Source organism: Megalobrama amblycephala, linkage group LG9, assembly GCF_018812025.1.
Source record: "Megalobrama amblycephala isolate DHTTF-2021 linkage group LG9, ASM1881202v1, whole genome shotgun sequence".
Taxonomy (NCBI): Eukaryota; Metazoa; Chordata; class Actinopteri; order Cypriniformes; family Xenocyprididae; genus Megalobrama; species Megalobrama amblycephala.
Window position 1 is genome coordinate 36,024,253 of NC_063052.1, and position 23,310 is coordinate 36,047,562.

The 23,310-nt window shown below is 37.6% G+C and overlaps 3 protein-coding genes across 9 annotated transcripts in view; 2 read left to right on the forward strand and 1 right to left on the reverse strand.

Moving 5' to 3' along the window:
* Nucleotides 1-3,395, forward strand: part of itgb8 (integrin, beta 8) — a 34,271-nt gene extending 30,876 nt beyond the window's left edge. For all 3 annotated transcript variants that reach the window (XM_048203532.1, XM_048203534.1, XM_048203533.1), the window contains one exon: nucleotides 311-3,395. In XM_048203532.1, coding sequence (XP_048059489.1) covers nucleotides 311-436 — 126 coding nt within the window. In that variant the 3' untranslated portion in view covers nucleotides 437-3,395. The remainder of the gene's footprint in view (nucleotides 1-310) is intronic.
* Nucleotides 3,396-5,124: 1,729 nt separating this feature from the next.
* Nucleotides 5,125-8,396, reverse strand: sp8a (sp8 transcription factor a). Of its 2 annotated transcripts, none has more exons than XM_048203640.1 (2): nucleotides 8,251-8,396; nucleotides 5,125-7,577 (listed from the first exon to the last, which is right to left on the reverse strand). In XM_048203640.1, the coding sequence occupies exons 1-2, from the start codon at nucleotides 8,269-8,271 to the stop codon at nucleotides 6,381-6,383; spliced, it is 1,218 nt and encodes a 405-aa protein (XP_048059597.1). In that variant the 5' UTR covers nucleotides 8,272-8,396; the 3' UTR covers nucleotides 5,125-6,380. The 2 variants fall into 2 exon arrangements, with proteins under 2 accessions (XP_048059597.1, XP_048059598.1); XM_048203641.1 differs by lacking the exon at nucleotides 8,251-8,396 and adding an exon at nucleotides 7,922-8,218.
* Nucleotides 8,397-15,429: 7,033 nt separating this feature from the next.
* Nucleotides 15,430-23,310, forward strand: part of sp4 (sp4 transcription factor) — a 70,388-nt gene continuing 62,507 nt past the window's right edge. For 2 of the 4 annotated variants that reach the window (XM_048203528.1, XM_048203529.1), the window contains exon 1: nucleotides 16,706-16,764. Coding sequence is in view for 2 of the 4 variants with exons in the window: in XM_048203525.1 (XP_048059482.1) it covers nucleotides 16,432-16,437; nucleotides 16,706-16,764 (65 nt within the window). In the remaining 2 variants the exon portion in view is untranslated. Of the gene's footprint in view, nucleotides 15,878-16,400; nucleotides 16,438-16,705; nucleotides 16,765-23,310 lie in introns of those variants that run through there. The other 2 variants (XM_048203525.1, XM_048203526.1) reach the window with 2 other exon arrangements.

The following is a 23,310-nucleotide window of genomic DNA, read 5'->3' on the forward strand; positions in this document are numbered from 1 at the left end:
GCAAGATGAGCATTTATGGTTAAAAAGTATATAATTTTTTTTTTTTTTTTTTTTTAGAAAATGGCCGATGGTTTCTCTAGATAAGACTCTTATTCCTCGTCTGGGATCATGTAGAGCTCTTTGAAGCTGCTCAGAAACTGACATTTGGACCTTCAACCCGTTGAACCCCAGTGAAGTCCACTATATGGAGAAAAATCCTGGAATGTTTTCCTCAAAAACCTTCATTTCTTTTCGACTGAAGAAAGAAAGACATTTCAGTTAATAAGACAACATCAAAGTGATCTTAGTGTTGTTTAATGTCTTAACGTAGGATTCATCATTTGTCCCCACGACCAATGAGAAGACGATAACATACAGGAGGGACCGTCTGCCCAACCACCCCGTGGAGATGCACTCATACATGCCCAAAATGCCCCTGAGCGGCACCTGGCAGTGACGAGGGTCAAAGGTCGCTCTAGAAATGAAGCACTACCTGAAGGAAAACACAATCTTTCTCTTTAAGCACTTACTTCACAAGAGCAATATCCCGTGTGGGTTTTCCGAGGGTGTTTCCTTTTCATTCCGTTTCTAATTTATTATGTTGAATGGCATTAACTTTCTCTCATCCTGAAGCCACGAAGGATGAAGATGTACAGAAAAAGTGATGGTACGTAAAAATGCCTGATGTGGTTTAGACGCGTTCACCTCAATAGACTCGGCCAGTTATCTGTGGAGTTCTCCGGTCTGTTCAAGATCGTCTCTCTGGTTTTTCAGTTACTGTTTGTTTGATTGTGTCTGTAAATGGATGTGAGAGTGTGTTTGTGATATTTTTACTTGTTTTATTCTGGTTGTCATTACACTACAGACTCTGGCTGTTCAGAATTAGCATACTGTCATACTGCTTCTACTATTTCTGCAGTACGCATGCAGAAAATACACATTTCCAGTATGATGAAGGACCTGCATTTGACGTCTCTTTCTTGAAGCACTATTTGGACTTAATAATTATTGGACTACAAAAAGTCCTTTTACACTAAATTAAAAATGCAACATTATTTATCTTCTGAAATTATATGCATTATATACTGTGTAGCATGCAGTAAACTGCCTGCAAAGTGGTGAGGTCATGTGACCCTAATGTAGCATACTGTTTGAATGTTTTTTTGCATGCTGCATGTTTAACATGCTGTTTTTAAAATGCAATTTTCACAGTATGCTTTAAGCAGTATGCCAGTATCAGTTCTAAACATAGTGGCTGCATCTGAAATCTCATACTATATATATGGTAGGATGAAAAACATGACAAGAATACGGGCCTGTCCAAATATCCAAACTTGTGGTCTTGGCCACTTGAGAGCACGTGCATGTAAGTGTGCAAGCTGTCCCAGGTCTGAAAAATGCCAAAGCGCAGTACACAACGCACACTAAACCCACACCATCCCTAAGGCCCTGTTTACACCTGGTATTAAAATGCGTTTTGGTCGATCGGATCACAAGTGGACGACACTAAGTGGACGGCTGAAGACCCAAGTTTTGGTTTGAAGATGAAAAATGTACCCAGCACAATGTTCTCTCTCCATTCCTGATTTCTAGCACTCGTTCACAGCGGTCTTGCAGCTGTCAGAGCAGAAACGAAAGCTGTTGCTCTCTATGTTTTTCCATTGTCTCTAGTCGTGTTCATATGTAAATTGCGCAAGTTTATTTTGTCCATTGGATCGAAAGATCTAAAAAGTCTCATACATTCATCCACCCGTAGAGAAATCGGGACAGAAGTGGTTGAAAGTGGACAAAAGAGACAGATTAAAACACCAGGGGCAAGATTTACTAATAGCTTGCTCCAACGCAAACCCCCTTTTGGCGTTAAAAAACTACTGTCAGGATTTACTAAAGACGCACAGTGAAAAATTAGCACTGAAAAGGCATGGACACATTTATTTTTGTGGCTTACCTTATTGCATATGCATTTGTAGGAGTTTCCCTTTTTTAGACCCAAAATTTATGGGAGGAGAGTATTTAAATGAATCACGCAAGGTGATTTACTAAGGTTTGTGCTAGTCAATTTACTCGCCATTATTTACTGCCCAAAAAAAGCATGTCTTAAACCAGACACTAATTTGCACTGCTTTTGGTAGACTTAGTTGATCATTATGGAAATGATCCGGCTGTGTTCTTTAATTTGCACATCGTCAGTAGATCACGTGCTTTTTTGGAATTGCGCTCTCACGCTAATTTGCCCTGTTTAGTAAATCTGGCCCTAGGTGTAAACAGGAATGTGTCTCCCTCATCCACTTGTGATCCGATCGACCAAAACGCATCTTAATACCAGCTACAAACAGGTACTTCAGAGCGTATCCCGTCATTCATCACATTCAGGAATTTGCAGGCCCTGATTTCGCATCATATCTAATGAAAACATTCAAACAAGTGTGAGTTCAATTAATTAGATGTTACATATAAATTTGTTTGTAAAACGTAAAGTGTTGCACATTTAATTGGTGCAGAGACTCCAGAGGTTATATGTGGTTTGTAAAACGTTTGAAAATGAAGCACCACAAACACGTAGTCTCCAATTGAGTAAACAAATGTCCGGAATACATTAATACTACACACATTCTTACTATACAGAACGGTTTTTGTTTTTTTTAGCAGTTGCAAAGTAATTAGTTCTTAAAAATAAGTACTTACTCAGAGAGTATGTGATTTCGGATGCAGCCAGTGGTTAGGAAAGCCCTGTCCTGCTGACTGGGATTAGTCTGCCACCTAGTGTTCATCACACGCTAACAAATTTATGAGTAGCAGTGGGATTCTTTAGTTATTTTTGTAGATTGTGAACGTGGCATTCAGGTTTATTGAATTTGTTAATATTTAAGCAGAGATCTCAGAACAGTAAATTATTTTTTCTGCACTATTCCCAGCTCAAATTATGCTGCATCATTCCCTGATACGACTGGAGTTTGAGGAAGTTTCTTCCTACAATAGTTTACTGTATTGAGTTGTGTGTTAATTATTGACCTGCTGGTCGGTATTTATATCTGTTGTCTTGTACTACTGAGGCTCCGTTTTGTCCTGACTGAACGCTCGACCAACGGACCCATAATGCAGCCCTTGAGGTCACCTTAGCATTCCTGTGGCTCTAATACATTTGTGTTTACATTGTGGGAACATTAAATAAATATTTATTTCTAGTTGTTTTGAAATTAATGCTTTGTTGGATTTTCTTTTTTTTTTTTTCTTCTTCTTTTTTTTTTGTATAGTGTGAACAGATTCTGGTACAGAGCAATAGGCCTACAATGTTAGCATTTCTGACTGATCGTGTTTGTATTTGGGTAAATCAAACCGCACACCAGCCCTTCTGGTTATGCTTTGTAGCTGGTTTCATGAAAAAGAATATCAATAAAAATCATAACAGTGCTTCAGTTGAATTGTGTTATTTATTGTGAATTTATAAAATTTAGATAAATATAAATTATAAAGATTGTGAAGACAGGTTAAAAATCATATTTAAAAAAGTATTCAGTTTATTTTTCTCTGTTAGGATAAGGTGAATAATGATGAACTCATTATTCTTGGGTTATAGTTCACCCAAAAATGAAAATTCTGTCATTAATTACTCACCCTCATGTCGTTCCACACCCGTAAGACCTTCGTTCATCTTTGGAACACAGATTAAGATTTTTTGGATAAAATCCGATGGATCAGTGAGGCCTGCATCTCCAGCAAGATCATTAACACTTTCAGATGCCCAGAAAGCTACTAAAGACACATTTATATCAGTTCATGTGACTACAGTGGTTCAATCTTAATGTTATGAAGCGACGAGAATACTTCTTGTGCGCCAAAAAAACAAAATAACGACTTTTTTCAACAATATCTAATGATGGGCGATTTCAAAACACTGCTTCATGAAGCTTTACGAATCTTTTGTTTCGAATCAGTGATTCAGAGCGTGTATCAAACTGCCAAAGTCACGTGATTTCAGTAAACGAGGCTTCGTTATGACATACGTGTTTCGAAATTTCAATGGTTCGTCACTGGGGGGCGTGACTTTGGCAGTTTTTTCACGCTCCGAATCACTGATTCGAAACAAAAGATTCGTTAAGATTCGAAGCTTCATGAAGCAGTGTTTTGAAATCTCGCATGATTAGATATTGTTGAATAAAGTCCTTATTTTTGTTTTTTGTTTTGTTTTTTGTGCACAAAAAGTATTCTCATCACTTCATAACATTAAGGTTGAACAACTGTAGTCACATAAACTGTTTTAAATATGTCTTTAGTAGCTTTCTGGGCATCTGAAAGTGTTGTCTTGCTGGCAATGCAGGCATCACTGAGCCATTGGTTTTATCAAAAAATATCTTAATTTGTGTTCCAAAGTTGAATAAATGACATGAGGGTGAGTAATTAATGACAGAATTTTCATTTTTGGCTAAATTATACCTTTAACATTTTTCATTCGTGTTCTTGTAACGCAAAGAGTCAAAAGGTGAGCTGGAGGACTTGGTGTTTGAGCTGCAGTTCCCTCAGTGACCACTAAGGGGTGCTAAATACTCATAAGAGAGCATGAAACGTCACCGCGTCAGAAACGAGCGAATTACAACTAAAACTTTGATGTTTGGCATTACATGCGTGATTTTATTATGTTATGACTGTATGATTGAGAGGGTATCTGCTGAGATAGTCACTTCCAAATACTCAGTTTCTCTATTAAAGTCATTTTAGAACATGATAAGTTATTAAACAGGGCGTCATTAGAAATTAATAAGCTAATTAAAAAATTAAATATTTGTTTATTTAGTTTGTTACTTTATTATCTTAAAAACACAACGCAATTCAGTCACATTATGAGTGTCTAATTAAAACCAACTTATAAGACGTGATTGTATTTTAGGTAGCCTACTCTAAGTTAGGCTATTTTTTGTTTATTTTACATTATTAAATATTTCAAAATATTCAATATCACTAGTTTGAATCGTATACACCATGTGACGTCATTTCATACAGGCTTTAATAAGGTTGAGTAGCATTAATATGTGCGCATGTCAAATCGCTTTAAAACGACGTTGTTGTTGTTGTTGTTGTTTTTTTAAAGTAGGCCTAATAGTTAAAGTAATAGCATTACCAACCCACAGACCACATAAACAGTCCATATAATCAAGTCAAATGTGACTTTATTACCTTAAAGTAAACGGTCAGTAAATACAAACACATGCGCAATTAAATAATAATACAACAAAAGATAAACAAACTGATCGAGCTGATTCGATCCTGAAATTATAAATATAGATTCAAAGTGCGACTCTGATAGACTTCAAATCACAAATCAAACTCGATGATAAATAGAGTTTCAAGACAATCCTATGTACAATTTCACTTTGCATTGAGAAGAGTTCAGATTCACTGTCATAGATATCAACTGCACGATGAAAATAAGAAGAATGTACAGAAATCCCCAAATTATGTTATAGACTTTCCGTTTCGAAATTAAACAGTTCAGTTGGCAAATACAGAATAATAAGAGAATTGTGCGACTGCTGAGAAATGAAGTCCTTGATTTTCTTATTTAGGTAATAAAGTGCCTCAAAAGACATGGAGAATTTGTTTGCATTTCAGCAGTTTCATCTGTACTTATTTTACGAGGTTATTTTCATCCATAAATATCCAAGAACACCTGAGAGAGACCTTCTGCTGATTTACAGACAAATATGATAAAACATAGTTAAAAAATCGGTGTATATTCTGATAAACCCCTTTTGCATGATTTCACTGCGCACCGAAATGCGTTCGTCCACCACTCTTAAAGATAAAAGCTCTTCTGCTTCTTTAAGACCCAAAAACCTATTAAGAACCATAAGTTTCTTGAGTTTACTCTTAAAAATAAAGGTTCTTGCACTGTAGAAAATGATTTTCCTTATTTATCACAACATTTTTTCTTTTTCAAATCAACTTCAATAATTAATGTAGTTCAGATAACATAATATTTTGCGTTTCTGTTGATCGCCTTTATTGTATGAACTCAAATTTTTATTTTCAATGAACTCAAAATTTTAAGGCAACCAGGTAACTTTTTTTTTTTTTTAAGTTAAACCAACATTTATTTTTTACAGTGTGGCATCGATGGTTCCATAAAGAACCTTAATAGTGGAAAAAGGTTCTTTAGAGTTTTAAAATGTTCTTTAAGAAGAAAAAAAAAATGATTCTTTTAAGAAGAACATTTTGGAACCTTCATTTTAAACAATGAAATTGTTCTTTGGATATTAAAATGGTTGGTTGAGTGTTTTGGGGGTTCTTTAATCACCAATAAACCGATTTCGCATGAATTTAAGAATAAAAAGTTCTTTTTAAAACATGTTTTGGTTCTCACTGGAACCTTTATCTTTAAGAATGCACGTGTTCTGTAGTTCTGTTCAGAGGCCGTTTTGGACGGGTTCTGTGGTGTGGATCATTTCCGGGGACTGACAGGCTGGGCTGCCCGGTACACTCTGTTCGCTGTCGGTATCGCTGCCCTTTTTAACCCCGTTAGCCCCGGGCTCACCGGCGCTGTGCGTTTTCACGTGTTTACTGAGATGGTCGCTGCGCATGAAGCGCTTGTTGCACACCGGACAGGCGAATCTCTTTTCCCCGGTGTGTGTGCGTAAATGCCGCTGGAGCTCGTCGGACCTGGTGAAGCGCTTCCCACAGAACAGCCAGTTGCAGACGAACGGCCTCTCGCCGGTGTGCCAGCGCAAATGCGCTTTGAGGTGAGAAGTCTTTCCGTATACTTTCCCGCAGCCCGGGATGTGGCAACTGTGGAGGCCCTTTCTGCGCAGACTGGCCCCCGCGGGCCCCAGCCTCTCCGCCTCCTGACAGTTCGGACAGTCGCAGGTCGCTCTGCCTGAGTAGCGCCTGGTTGATGAGCGCGGAGACCCGGCGAGCGGTACCACCGGTGTCCCGGCTAAAACTGCGCTTGTGGCACCGGGACTGGTGTCTGTGTAGGTGGCGGATAAAACCGGTTTGAATCCGTCCATCAGGTGCTGCCCACCTGTAAGAAGATGCGGAGATGGATTGGCACTGAATGCGGAGTGAGTGATGGAGGAATAGTCTGAGTTGTACCCGCTCAGGGGCGAATGCAGCGCGGCGCCGTTCGCGCTTTGAACATCAATCCAACCGGTGCCCACATCCCACCAGGAGGACCCGCTACCGGTGCCCACGTCCCCGGCGGAGATGCCAGCATGCGCGGATTTGAACCAAGTCTCATACGGGTGCGCGACGCTCATCCTCGGGTAAATCCCCTGCAGAGTGTCCACTTTGGAGATGAACACCGACTGCGCGCTCGGGTCCGGAGAACTGTTCGCGACTGACGTCTGAAACACGGGATAGTCGTTTCCAAACGGACTGGTGGAGGTGTTAGTGCCCGTTAAGGAGAACGAGCTGTTGGCGCTGAAAGTCTCGTTCCGTTGCGCGCCGAACGGGGAGAGGGAACAGCTGCTGGGCGCTGCGCGTTTCCACGGGTGAAAACCTCCTTTTCCAAACGAGCCGCTGTCCGAGGAGGGACTCGAGCTCCCGATTTTGTTACAGGTTGCTGCTAACATGGCCAATGGAGTGGATCCAACCCTCGGTTCCTCCTGTGACCATAAAAAACACATGGTTTACAAGACAAATAAACGACTTTCCCCTTTTTCACATTGCAAAATATAGTGAATTTACAGCATAACTCTTAAAACAGAGTTGCAATGCAGGCCATTTTACACATATTGTTGCAATAAACTTTTCAGACACAACTGGATTTGATCGTGAGAATATCACAATAATAATGCAATCAAAATATAACCATTTTTGCGACAATTTACTCATTGTTCTTCAAAGCAAAGGGCTGCAATAGTTTAAACTGTGCAAATATTCTTGCATTAAACGTTTCAGAATCAGCAATTCTTTTCATAAAAAGAAGGTTCGTGAAATACAGGAGAACCTTAAGTTAATTTAAACCATCCAAGAAACCAAAACACCGATCTGAAGAACACAAATACTGAAACAGCAAGAACTTTTCAATCTCCAGAAATGATTTTTGCTTATTTTGTGAACAACAGTAAGGTCTTCAGAGAAGTATTAAGCGAAAATTAGTTTCAGAAAGAACTTTAGATGTCCTATAGTCCAATCCGAATGTAACTCAAACCCAGTATTACGCAAGATTACGCACAAACATACAACTATAATGTAACCATACATCAAACAAATGCTCTCATTTCAGCTGAAAACCCCAGACACTCTCAATCTTTCAAGAGATGTACCCATACTCACCCCAAGAAGTGAAGTTGCCATCACCTGTGAAAGGTCTTTACATTTATAAGTCCCTCGGCTGTTTTGGAGACTTTTACCGCCCACCGCTGCACAAATGCTTTCGGCTCGGGCTTTGAAGATCCACCAGACCCCGCGCGACCAATCAGATCAGCTGAAGCTCTCGGGAATGCTGCGTTCGGCGATGATGTCACCGGCGGAGCTCTCGGTGACGTGTTGCGCTGGTAATTGTTTACAAGTGGGAAGGGCGTGCGGGTGAACCTTCCGTGGACCTTTTTTTTTTTTAATTGTTGGGGATACCCATGTAAGGATAACTAATATTTTATGCAAATGAGATGCGTGTGGGTGTTTTTTTTTTCGTTGCGCACAATTCAACACTAATATGTCAGCTGTAATTATCTGAATATGGACTGGATATTTAACAGTGCAGGATTCTTTCAGATCCGTGTTTTTATTCGTCAGGGATTGTGTGCGTGAGGGCGTGGTGGGGAACTCAAGGGGTGGAAGTGGGTGTTGCACGTGCGGAGCAGCAGCTTGACAAACAAGAGGAGATGAACTTCATCCACGAGCTCAATCCTCTTTCATCTCATTCATTCACAACAGAGATTCATGCGCGCTTAATCCACAGGCAGCCCTGCTCTGATGTTCTGATCTCAGTTACTCCTGTTTGAAATGATCCTCAGTGCTGTAATTGTTGTATACATTTTCTATTTAACAGAAATCATATGACCTATTTAGTGCACGAGATGCAAGAAGTCTGAGATTACCAGCTATGCTTTTATATGTATTCTTTCGAATTTGAAGCACAACTATTTTAGTGCAAGAAGAAATTAATCTGGCTATTTTGGTTTGCTTTAATGACTTTAATGATTTGAGGTCATAAAGAGCATTTTGGTCATAAGTTCACGTGATCACACTCACAAATTTACCTAATTTAATTATAGTGAATCAGAAATATTTTTGCGTCGTTAAATCTGTAAATAACTTTTCCCCCCAAAATACTTAATTTATTTCCAGGTCTACATTAGATTTTGAGTCGCATATATTCAGTGTGATCTTCATAAACACGACAGGGAATCAGATGCACAATATTGATATAACAGTGTTTCACACGCGCGCTCTGAGGGAAGCACGTCAACATGCAGTGCACGCGCGTTTAATTTGACTTTCAGATTTAATAAGGAGGTGAGCTTTAATCACACGCGATTTTATTTGTTTGATGTTAATGTTCGATCATTACAGGGCAGCGGGGGAAAGTTCATTAATAAAAATCACGCGTGGATCAATTCAGTTTCAGGTCATCATTATTAGTATCTAATATATAATATAATAGCTATATAATAGTATAATATATATATATTCTGGTAGATTTCTCTTATTTTTGCTCAGCTTTATTTGATTGTTTAATTTTCTTTTTTTTTCATTTCTGGAAATGCGACCTATAAAATGATATAAATAAATGAACAAAATAGTTTCATAAGTTAAATTTGCTTTATTATACTTATATTTTATGTAGTTTATCCATGAATCACTGGATAAATAACCTACTTAAGTGAAAGACTGAAAAAAACCCAGTCTTTTTTTTTTTGCCGTGCGACTTTGACTTTTCTTCTTAGGCTATAGGAAACACAGCAAAATCGGTCAAACACATATTAGCCATTTAAACTTCACCCCCTTTCTAAATAAAATCAAATTAAAAATGTAATTAAATTAAAAAATAAAATGAGTGCGGTAACTTCGCAGTCGATCAGTATAAGTTAACCGGAGTTCAGAGGTCATGATACAGTAGACCTGCGCATATGTGTGTGTTGAACAGATGTCTCTCTCTCTCGCTCTCTCTTCGCATTCTTTCCCACACGTATATGTGCAGAAATCCCGTGAGGAACCTGTTCTCATAATAAGCGCGTTAACACGGACCATCGAGCACCGACAAAACGCACCGACCGAGAGAGAGAGAGGGAGAAAAGAGGGGGGACTTTAATTGTTTGCTTGTTGGTTGTTGAGAGAACATAAAATATCTCTTCAGAGAACCCTTTTAATATCCTGCAATTACATATACATGACAATTAAGGCCAATCATGAGAAATCAATGTCCATTTTGCATTTTGTGATCAGCAGATAACAAAGGAAAAGATTTAATAATACAGATGAAATATTTTAAACAGCAGCATCATTTGCTGTATAATGATCAAAAATAACCCTGATTATAAGAACGCTGCTCACTGGACGTTGCTTTGAGGATTTTATTTTCAGGCAGTTTTTCCTCTAAGAAACTGATTTTATTATAGAAAAATTGAAAGAATTAAACTCCCCATCCCAGAATGCATCTGTACAGTCACTTCTCATAATAACATTTCTCTGTTTCAAGATAACTCTGTTTCCAGAGAAGCTCATAAATCAACGTCATCCTGACTTTACTGGACATTGTTGACATTGTTGTGATATTTTGGACCTACATTTATGACACTTTGTCTGAACATGGCCTGTCTGTCAGTCAGGGTGTGTGTGTGTGTGTGTGTGTGTGTGTGTGTGTGTGGACTGTTAAACAGGTTAGGCAGCTGTGTGAAGACTGCGGTTGTCTACGCATTCTTGCAACCATGAGTTTAGCTGTAGCCACACTTTGGATACACATTTGTCTCCATGAAGTTAAAACTCTGTCAAGTATTTTTTGATAATGTCCTCTTTTGAGGAAAAAAAAAACATAAATAGTTTTTTTCTTAAATGTTTGTTAGGTTTTATCCTAATTTATATTCAAAATTAAAATCTTTTAGGGTTTCTTTGAGTTGCTCTGTAGTGTTAATAATTCACTTTACAGTATACGAAAACAATCGCAGTTAGAAGTAAATTTGTGTGTTTAGCAGGATTGACAGTTTCCTCTTATTATCCTCTAGAGAGGGAGTGTTTGTCCTGAGGACATGCTGGCGGAAGTTATTCGCTGTCTGTCATCATGAGAGTGTGTGAGAAGTTTGTGAGATGACAGAAAAGAGTTACAGTAACAAGAAACTCTCTTTGTATGCAAATATAACATGACTGCTGCGCTTTAAAATCAAAGGTTCCAAAAGAGGGTTTTCACATCAGTGCCATGGAAGAACTCATTTTGGTTCCCCAAAGAACCTTTCAGAGAACATTTCTTAAAAGAACTATTTTGTCTTAGTGTGAAGAGCCTTTTTCCAATTTAAAGAACCTTTTGTGCCGTGGAAAGGTTAAATGGATGTTAAAGGGTTAGTTCAACCAAAAATGAAAATTCTGTCATTAATTCCTCACCCTCATGCCGTTCCACACCCGTAAGACCTTCATTCATCTTCAGAAACACAAATTAGGATATTTTTGATGAAATCCAAAAGGTATATGACTCGTCCACAGCAATTAAACAACCACTTTCAAGGTCCAGAAAGGTAGTAAAGACACTGTTAAAATAGTCGCAGTGGTTCAACCTTAATGGGTCAGTTCACCCAAAAATGAAAACTATGTCATTAATGACTCACCCTCATGTCGTTCCAAACCCGTAAGCCCTCCATTCATCTTCGGAACACAGTTTAAGATATTTTAGATTTAGTCCGAGAGCTTTCTGTCCCTCCATTGAAAATGTTTGTATGGTATACTGTCCAAGTCCAGAATAAAAACATCATCAAAGTAGTCCATGTGACATCAGTGGGTTAGTTAGAATTTCTTGAAGCATCGAAAATACATTTTGGTCCAAAAATAACATAAACTGTGACTTTATTCAGCATTGTCTTCTCTTCCGGAATCCTTTCCATTGAATTGATCATTGAGATACTATTATAATTGTTATTAATATTTTGAATGATTTATTTAGTTTTAGTCATTTTGTTGTGTGTTTGGCAACTAGCATAAATGTTTGTTTTTTATACAAACTAGCATGGTTTTAAATAACCCTGTTACAGTCTGAAGTGCTGCTCTCATTAGATCAGATCTGTCTCACTCTGATCATCCACTAGAAGGCCACAGACGATGCTTCGTTAGCGCTCAGACCTGCAGATTTCCCAGAGGAAACCGTCTCTCTCTCTCTCTCTCTCTATTAGGTTGATTTGTCGTACGCTAAACACACTCTGCATTGTTTTTAATCAACCTCTTGTCCATCAGCAGATGTGATAATTTATGCCCAATCGACAGAAAAGACAGAGACAGATTTTGCGAGCATTCCAGAGTCTTTGAGGTCGCAGAGGTCAGGCATCATCATCGTGTGTCTTCCTAAGTGAATTCTGGGTAATGTAATTAGTGTTGCGGCGAGGTCTAGACTCTAATCGTCTAAGTTCATTTATGTACATTTAAGTATATGTACACTTACATGATGAGATCACATGATTACAGAGATAACGAGGAAAACGCTAAAAATGCTGGGTTAAAAACAACCCAAGTTGGGTTAAAAAAAATGGACAAACCCAGCGATTGGGTTGATTGGGCAGTTTTATTTAACCCAACTATTGTTTAAAAATGACTATGTCTGGCTTAAAATGAACCCAAAATAGGTTGGAAATTAAAAATCAGACACATAATTAATAGAGGCAACAATAATAATAATATGGTGAACATTTATTAACAAGCAATTTAATAAATGCTTATTATGTAAATGTTCATTTATTAAACATATTAATAAATGTTAATTTCCTACATATTTTGGGTTCATTTTAAGCCAGACATAGTCATTTTTAAACAATAGTTGGGTTAAATAAAACTGCCCAATCAACCCAATCGCTGGGTTTGTCCATTTTTTTTAACCCAACTTGGGTTGTTTTTAACCCAGCATTTTTTAGATTGTATTGTCATATATACAGTATATATCTATATATCTCACTGCTGACTAGCAGGAATTATGTTTTTTTTTTTCATGGCGTGCATATGCATGTAGACAAACAGAACATACAATAAAAAATGCTGGGTTAAAAACTACCCAAGTTGGGTTGAAAATGGACAAACCCATTGATTAGGTTGTTTTAACCCAGCGGTTGGGTTAAATTTTGCCCAACCTACTGGGTAGTTAATGTATTGCTTGCTTAAAATTAATACAAAGTATGTTGGAAATTAACATTTATTAATTTGTTTAACAAATGAACATTTATTAATACGTTTAATGAACAATAACTAAACAATAAACATTTATTAAATTTCTTATTAATAAATGTTCACCTTTTGATTATTATTGTTGCCTTTATGTGTCTGATTTTTAATTTCCAACCTATTTTGGGTTCATTTTCAGACAGCTGAAAACTACCCAGCAGGTTGAGCAAACATTTAAGCCAACCGCTGGGTTTGTCCATTTTCAACCCAACTTGGGTTGTTTTTAACCCAGCATTTTTTAATGTATAATTCATGTTATATAAATGTTCTGCTTTTTTGCATTTTTACAGCAAAGTTTTTGGGAAGGTAAACAGCAGAAGTCTCTGAATAGTATGCTGTATTCACCAAAAAGTGAATCTAAAAGAGAAAAAGACGGATCCCCAGGGAATCACAGAGATGACAGGTTGAATTATGGGTCAGCAGCGACAATCACATCCCCCATCATAACATGATCATCTAAATCAGAAGCCCTGATCCCACTTTAAGTCAACAACCCCTTGTGTCCTTCCACAACGCTAAAGTATGTGTGGAAGTTTATTATTATAGGTGTGTGTGTGTGATTTTGTACACAAGGCTGTAGTGTATCATATGTGTGTGTGTCACTCTGGTTTAATCAAAGCTCTCTCACCAGCCTCTTATTGACAATCATTCTGTGGATGTTGTAAGCAGTTGCTGTCCAAGGTTAAATGAAATTGCAGTACGTCAGATTTTCTTTGTGAACTGAGCAAAAGTGAAAGATGGATAGATGAGAGAGAGAGGGGGAATGGCAATAGATAGAGACAGAGAAAGTGAACCTTCCTCTAGCCAGTGATAAATGTGAACGCTGATCAACACAAGAGCGCCATTAAGTCGTTCATCAAAGGCATAATTTAAACAGTCATCACATCTGCAGCTGCAAACATGGAGTAGCCTACGTTTGTTTGTGTGTGTGTGTGTGTAGTAAGGAACAATCAATACAATTCCAGATCCATTGTATCATAGTAGCCAGTATTATATACCAGGATTATGCATATCATAATTACATTTCTGGCTGCTTTGGCAAACAGTCTGCAACAATTCTGCAAGCTTCAGTGAATGAGTTGTAGTGGTTTAATGAATAAGGATATACTAAATTAAGATAACTATAAATTAAGCAGATTAAGCACCCAATTTTGCAGGTTAAATTTAAATCCTCACCCTCATGTTGTTCTACACCCGTAAGACCTTCGTTCAGCTTTGGAACACAAATTAAGATATTGTTGATGAAATCCGATGGCTCAGCGAAACTTCTGAGATTTATGAATCTTTTGTTTCGAATTAGTGATTCGGATCTCCTATCAAACGGCTAAACTGCTGAAATCACGTGACTTTGGTGCTCCGATTCACTGATTCGGTTCGTAAAGCTCTGAAGCAGTGTTTTGAAATCGACCCATATAGATATTGTTGAAAAGTCTTTATTTTGTTTTTTTGGAGCACAAAAAGTATTCTTGTTGCTTTATAATATTAAGAAAGAACAACTGAACTCACATGAACTTTTTCAAATATTTTTTTAGTACCTTAATGGACCTTGAGAGTTTAAATGGTATTGCTGTCTAGAGACCTCATATTAAAATGTAATAAATTACATTATTTTCATTTTTTGGTGAACTAACCCTTTAACTCTGCACACTGTATAGGAAAGAATAATTTAACATGAGCTGATCCAAAACATTGAACTTACCTTAAGTTTAAAAGTGTGAGTTATGTTTGTGTGATTAATATTATACAATTATACAATGTGCTCGGGTTAATTTCTTGAGGTAATTTTCACGCTATGGTCTGTTGAGTTTTGTCGCGCGCCACACGTGCTTTGGCGCCTTCTTCAGCCTAGTTCCACAAACATCTTTACGACGTTTAAAACTAAACAAACGTTTTTGTTAAATAATCGATACATGTTAATAAAGTAGGCTAATACATAATGAAAGCAGCAAAACGCCTGAAAAAGAGGTCTGTTGTTGCTATGGATACAGCCCTACTCTAACACGATTTCTTCTCGCGACCTTTTTTTTTGGCGGCACAAGCTCTGAAACTAAACATTTGTGAAATGAAACGATTGAATATACAGTTGAAATCTTAATATGTAGATTTTCTGCGAACTTTTAAATCACTTGTCACAATATAGGATAGCCTATTTCGCTTCACGTGCCTACGAAAGATTTCCCCAGATTGCGCGCGCTTTGAAAATGTAGTAAAAATTTTGTTAAGTGAAACGTTTGAATATCCTGTTGAAAACTTCTGTATGTAATATGTATTTGATTTACCGTTGTTCTGCGAATTTTCAAATCACTAGTCACAATATAGGATAGCCTATTTCACGTCACGTGCCTACGAAAGATTTCCCCTCAGATTTCTCTCGAGGTTCAGTTGGTCACGCGAATTTGCCGAGTTGACCAACAGAAAGCTGCTTGAAAAGTAAATTGTGCGAGCTGTGATTTATACATCGCTACACCACTGACAACAGAAGGACCTTTTCCCCAGTCAAATTTAGCTCAGGTGAACAACTAAATAGCCTAACATTCAGACTCACTATCAGGTAAGACTGCTCTTAATAAACAAACACCAGGGGCCAGTTGCATAAACTTAGTCACTATTTTAAGACTGTATCTTAAGAACTAGTTTGACCAACTTGCAGTTAAAGGGTTAGTTCAAAACGATTTCAAAACACTGCTTCAGGAAGATTCGGAGCGTTAATTAGCGTGTCGAATCATGATTCGGATCGTATGTCAAACCGCCAGACGACTGAAATCACGTGACTTTGGCGCTCCGAACAGCAGATTCGATTCACTGATTCCTAACGCTCCGAAGCTTCCTGAAGCAGTGTTTTGAAATCGGCCATCACTATATAAGTCGTTATTTAGTTTTTTTTTGGCGCACCAAAAATATTCTCGTCGCTTTATAATATTATTATTGAACCACTGTACTCACATGAACCGATTTAAATATGTTTTTAGTACATTAATGGATCTTGAGAGAGGAAATGAAATGTCATTGCTGGCTATGGAGGCCTCACTGAGCCATCAGATTTCAACTAAAATATTTTAATTTGTGTTCTGAAGATGAACGAAGGTCTTACGGGTGTGGAACGGCATGAAGGTGAGTAATTAATGACAGAATTTTCATTTTTGGGTGAACTAACCCTTTAACCAAGGGGTAATCAATGTTATTTTTCCAATTCAAATTACACCAATCTACCTTTTTATGTAACGGACTTTTAAAAAATTAGGGCCACTCTTCAAGAAAAACACTAGTGTGTTAACTTTTAAGACTAGTCTAATTGGTTTATGTAACCAGCCCCAGAGATACATAACTAAGATGAAACTCAGATGAGCTGATAAGATAGGAATCTGGTTTTGTCTTACAGATTCCTGATGGAGCGGTTATCAGTACTGTGTGGATACAGGAAATGAAGTCAGCAGTTAAGTAAGTTAACATTGTTTGTTTAATAACAATGAACAGCCATTTCACACTGTAGGAAGGTGACAAAATGCAGAAGTTAATGAGAACTCTTACAAGTTAGTCATGTCAGAATACATTTAATCAACTGATCTTAGAACAGTTATTTATGTAGAATAAAGCTGGTTTATCAAAATACCATAAGATTCTCAATGTCAAACAGATCTCAGCTTCATTGACAGTGTTATTTACATCTCAATAAACTTACGTCATTGACACCTCAAAAACACTTTCAGATTCACGGCGGTAGCCATTTTGTTTTCTCACACTCTTAATTAAAGGCAATTGAGACGATGAGTTGTATTGAATCTTATTGATTTGATACAAGGATTCTTCAGGGTTTCAGAGTCGAGCTGAGAGACTATTGCAGTTTATGTTATTTATTCTCCTTTGGATGGATGAATTTATGGATGGTCTGATTGATGGAAGGATGGATTAATAGGCTGATTGAAACAGTTTTTCCTGTCACATTCATCACCTTGTTTTACAGTAACATCAATGGTGTGTTGTTCATGCATACTGTAGCTAGACACGTCTAGGGTCCTGCTGTCATGATCCCTAACTAGTAAATTCCACCTGAGGTCAGCAGACGAGGTCGCGGAGGAAGACTTAAACACGTCTAAATTGGCTGAAGCCATTTATGTGTCTTTATTTGTCCTCAGGGATGTGCAGTCTGGTTAGGATGGTGTTTAGGACAGTAGTGGACAGTAAGTGGACGACGGTCCCTGTGGGATCTTTTCATCTATTAATACAGCCTCTCCTCTCCTCCTTTGCCCTAGTGACCTCTGGGCAATAAAACAATATTATCTGTCAGCAGAATGAAGGAGGGGGGGCAATTAGCGGCTTTTGTCCCAATGGCGTGTTTAGAGACGAACCCCGAGAGGTTAAAGTCTCTGATTAAAGACCCAAAGGAAGAAGACACTGTCCTGTTCCCCCTCCTACCGCTGCCTGGTGGTCGCATGCAGGTTTTAACGTCTGTCCGCTGACGATTGTTTATACCACCCGGCAGTGTTTATCAAAAGGGGTTAAATGACATAAGTGGGTTAATCCGTGAAAGCCCTGTGCTTTCTCACATATGTTCTTTGTCGGCGTGGCCTGTGAAGGCCTCGGTATTAGCTTCATTCACCTCACAACGGTGAAAGGAAATGCTTATGAATAGAAGCGATTCTCACACTGAAGAAGAGAATGCGCCATCTGAAACCCTGATATTAGCCGCTTTTGTGGTTAATCCTCTCTAAGTGTGTGTGAGAGAAAACCACAGCTTCTCAGGTGAATGTTCTGGCACAGGTTTACAGCTTTGTTTCTCTGTGAATAGTTAAATACAGTGATGCCTGTTTGTGGACAACTCGAGTTTCTATCTATCTATCTATCTATCTATAGATTCAAGATTCAAATAGCTTTATTGGCATGGTGAAAGAAATCTTTACATTACCAAAGCATAAATAACACTGTACAATATACACTGCGTTCCAAATTATTATGCAATTGACATATCAGTAAGATTTCAGTAGAATAAACATTTAGATTTTAGTTTTTCTAAGAAAATGTTTGTTTGTTTATTTATCCATGTCTTTTTAGATAACTGGTATCAATCTCAGACAAAATAATTTGCCAGATCTATGGAAACCCTACTTAGAGGTTGTTCTACATTATTAAGCAAGTCACAGTTCTCATACAATATAGGGAGGAAGAAAGATCATTCTGAAGATGAAAAGCATGACATGGTCCATTGTTGTGCAAAAGGCATGAAAACAACTAATATTGTGTGAAACTGAATGGAGATTATCGAATTATCATAAGATTTGTGAGTGATTCAGAGCACAGCAGAACTCGGTCAGATAAAGGCTTATTGTCAAAAAAATTAATTGTATTAAAAGGGCAGCTATAAAAAATGCCAGTGTTGAGCAGCAAACAGGTATTTGAAGCTGCTGGTGTCTCTGGAGTCTCAAGAAGCTCTCCATGCAGGCTGGCAGTTGTGCATTTTAGTAACCAAACCTCACAAAAAGAAACATTAACAGTTGGTTTAGAAATACATGAAGACTCATTTTTTAAATAGTTTTATTCACTGACTAATGCTGTACTACAATGGATGGTCTAAACGGATGGATTTCTGGATGGTTGGTGAATGGCCACCACGTTCCAACAAGACTGCGATGTCAGCAAGGAGCTGACGGGTGATGATTTGGGCTGGAATATTGGGAAGTGAGATGGAAGATCCCTTTAGGGTCTCTGAGGGTATTAAAATGACTTTTGCAAGATATGTGAAGTTCATAACTGGCCATTTTCAGCTATGGTATAAAAAGGAGGATAGTGCCTTCTGAAATACAATGCACTATGCACTATCCCATGCTGCAAAAAAACACCACAGCAATAAAACTGTTTGAAAATGTATTTCTACACCCACTGTAAATGTTTCTCTTTGTGAGGTTTGGTTTGGAGTGGCTGAAATGCATCTTTACGCACAACTGCCAGCCTGCATGGAGAGCTACTTGAGACTCCAGAGACACCAGCAGCTTCAAATACCTGTTTGCTGCTCAACACTGGCTTTTTTATAGCTGCCCTTTTAATACAATTAATTTTTTTGACAGGAACTTTCATTAATAAGCCTTTATCTGACCGAGTTCTGCTGTGCTCTGAATCACTCACAAATCTTACGATAATTTGATCATCTCCATTCAGTTTCACACAATATTAGTTGTTTTCATGCCTTTTGCACAACATTGCACCATTTCATGCTTTTCATCTTCAGACTGATCTTTCTTCCTCTCCATATTGCATGAGAACTGTGACTTGCTTAATAATGTGGAACAACCTCTAAGTAGGGTTTCCATAGACCTGGCAAATTATTTTGTCTGAGATTGATACCAGTTATCTAAAAAGACATGGATAAATAAACAAACAAACATTTTCTTAGAAAAACTAAAATCTGAATGTTTATTCTACTGAAATCTTACCGATATGTCACTTGCATAATAATTTGGAACGTGGTGTAAATAAATAAATAAAATAATAATAATGAAGAAAAAAAAGCTAGCAATAAAAAAATTGCAATAAATATGTTCAATCTTATGATATTTATGGAAGTGTCTCTAGGCATTTAGTGAGTGTGTTTGTAGTTCTGTCCCGCTGGAGGCTCTTTTGTTGTGACAGGACCTCACATACCTGGCAGCCAGGTTTGAGCTTGCTGGGCTTTCTCCTAGCAGGTATGTGAGTTTGTCCATATTTGGTTTCTGATGGAAGTCTTTGTGGTGAGTTGTGAAATGAGGATATAAACTGTCCTTAATTTGTGCATATTTAGGGCAGGATGTCAGAAAGTGCAGTTCTGTTTCCACTTCATTCTCTGTGCAGCCATTCTGTGTCTGCCTGTCTCTATGGTGAGAGTTTGTTCACTGAGTCTGTACATGCTCAGGACTTTTCTCAGTTTAGGGTCGCTCACTGTACTCAGGTATCCTGCCAATTCATATTCCTATTTAGGGCCAAATAGCATTCCAATTTACTTTGTAGGGCGGTTGCTTCTATCCAATGTTTTTAGGTATTTTTCTGAGTTTTTATTTTCAGTCAGACATGTTGTGGTTTGTGTAGTGAGCTCTAAGACCAATTGACAGAGGGCGTTTCTTTTTGGTGTCTGCTCTTGGTAGTTCAGGGCTTTGTGATGGAGGGTATTTTTTAGGTAGGTATGGAATTTAATGGCCCTTTTTTGATTATCTGATTATCTTATTTTTGATTATTTGATTATCTATCTATCTATCTATCTATCTATCTATCTATCTATCTATCTATCTATCTATCTGTCTGTCTGTCTGTATATCTATCTATCTATCTATCTATCTATCTATCTATCTATCTATCTATCTACAGTATCTGTCTGTCTGTCTGTCGGTCTGTCTGTAAGATCAGTTTCATCATGAACATGCACTTTTTTATTGCTTGTGTTAGACTTGTATTTTGCACATTTACTTCAGATAACTGAGACATTTTTATAGTTAGCTGGAAGTAATATCCAAGTTTATGTGTGTGTGAGTGAGTGAACTGCTTTTTCTAGGCTTTTTGTGTCTGTCTGCCAGGAAGATGGAGAGATAGAAAAACAGAGATAAGATAGAGAGATGAGAGATAAGGTGAAAAGACTGAGTGTCTCCATTGTTACCTTGGATTGAGAAGGATTAGATGGTGTGTGAATGTAAATCTTGTCAGTCAGAAGTTGTTCTAGCAGTGATTGTGTGTGTGTTTGTGATGGAGATCTGGCTTGATAAAGACTCTCTCCTGCTCACCAATGCCTTTCATAAATAAAGAAGTGGACAGCAGCACTTTTGTTAACGTGTGCCACATTGGCGCCCTTGACTTCCACTTCAGAAAATTGTTGCCCCATCAGACTGCAGCCAGAGAAAGCTGACAGGTAATGGTTAACGTGATAACTGCTCAGATTTCATCAACTGTCTGCTCTATCTCTGTCTCGCCATCTTATTGTGGGTGTGCTGTTTGGGGGGAAACTCTCAGAAAGATTACTCGCAGCGCAAGAAATCAGATGAAAACCACGCTCGCTTCTCTGATGGAGGAGAAAAAGAGAGATATTTAGACATCACCCATCATAGAACGAAAGATGAAACGATGCCGTCCAATCTGGCAAAGCAATCGCGCTCACCGCGCTGTTCTCATATTTTTAGTAGTGTAGTAAAATAGATGCATCAAACCACTGTATTTAACCGTGATTTATAGCACTGTTCAAAATCGTGTGTGCATGTCAAGTTTACTAGCATAAGTGCCTGTCCTCACTTGAGTGACAGCTGCTCCATCGCCATGGCAGCAGAATCTCGTGGTGCTGATGCTGGGCTGCATGGTTGTCATGGCACCTGGAGGAACACTCAACTTTTCAAGCAGGAATGCTAAAATTGAAAGGTGTCTAAACTGTTATTATGTGCTATTTGGTGGTTGAACGTGTGCATCAAAGCGTGAAGAGAAAAAAACACATGGGGAAAAAAGCCGATAGGATGTGACGGATCACCCTCAAGCCTTTCAGCCATGCTAAAACCATTACACTATATACAATAATGATATTAAAATGATACATTTAGGCAGTGTGAAGACATGTTTATGAGTTATGAGTATTGTTTTGATTGTCGTATTCTTCCTGAAAGAGCCCTGATCAAATGGATGGTCAATTGAATTTTATTGTTTACAAGAAAAAATAGCTAAAAATAGCATGGTTTCCACAAAAATATGAAGCAGCACAATTGTTTTCAACATTGATAATAATCTGAAATGTATGGAAGCTTGTTTCTGCTGCTTAATAAAAAATAAAAAAGGTAACTGTGACTTTTTATCTCACAATTCTGACTTCTTTTCTCAGAATTGCAAGATATAAACTCATAATTGCGAGTTATAATGTCAGAATTGTGAGTTATAATGTCAGAATTGCGAGTTAGAAACTCGCAATTCTGACTTTATAAATCACAATTCTGACTTTTTTCTCACAATTCTGACTTCTTTTCTCACATTTCTAACTTTTTTCTCTCAATTCTGACTTTTTTCTTGCAATTTTGACTTTATATCTCACAATTCTGACTTTTTTCTTGCAATTCTGACTTTTTTTCGCAATTGCTAGATATAAACTTGCAATTCTGACTTCTTTTCTCTCAATTCTCACTTTTTTTGCAGTTGCAACTATAAACTTCCAATTCTGACATTATAACTGGCAAATCTGACTTCTTTTCTCTCAATTCTGACTTTTTTTCTTGCAATTCTGACTTTTTTCTCACAATTCTGACTTTTTTTTTTTCGCAATTGCAAGATATAAACTTGCAATTCTGACTTTATAACTCGCAATTCTGACTTCTTTTCTCTCAATTCTGACTTTTTTCTTGCAGTTCTGACATTATAACTGGCAATTCTGACTTATTTTCTCTCAATTGTGAGATATAAACTTGCAATTCTGACTTTATAACTCACAATTCTGACTTCTTTTCTCTCAATTCTGACTTTTTTCTTCAAATTCTAAGATTATAACTGGCAATTCTGACTTCTTTTCTCTCAATTCTGACATTTTTTCTTCCAATTCTGACTTTTTCTAACAATTCCGACTTTTTTTTTCGCAATTGCAAGATATAAACTTCCAATTCTGACATTATAACTGGCAATTCTGACTTCTTTTCTCTCAATTCTGACTTTTTTCTTGCAGTTCTGACATTATAACTGGCAATTCTGACTTCTTTTCTCTCAATTGCGAGATATAAACTTGCAATTCTGACTTTATAACTCACAATTCTGACTTCTTTTCTCTCAATTCTGACTTTTTTCCCAATTGCAAGATATAATTCTGACATTATAACTCATAACTCTGACCTTTTTCCTCGCAATTCTGACTTTTCTCTCAATTGCGAGATATAAACTTGCAATTCTGACTTTATAACTCGCAATTCTGACTTCTTTTCTCTCAATTCTGACTTTTTTCTTGCAGTTCTGACATTATAACTGGCAATTCTGACTTATTTTCTCTCAATTGTGAGATATAAACTTGCA

Bases quoted from the DNA above. Each gene is read 5' to 3' on its own strand.
- sp8a (XM_048203640.1), bottom strand. From the start codon at position 8,271: ATGGCAACTTCACTTCTTGGG. The intron at 7,578-8,250 runs GTGAGTATGGGT...TTATGGTCACAG, and splicing joins TGGCAACTTCACTTCTTGGG to GAGGAACCGAGGGTTGGATC.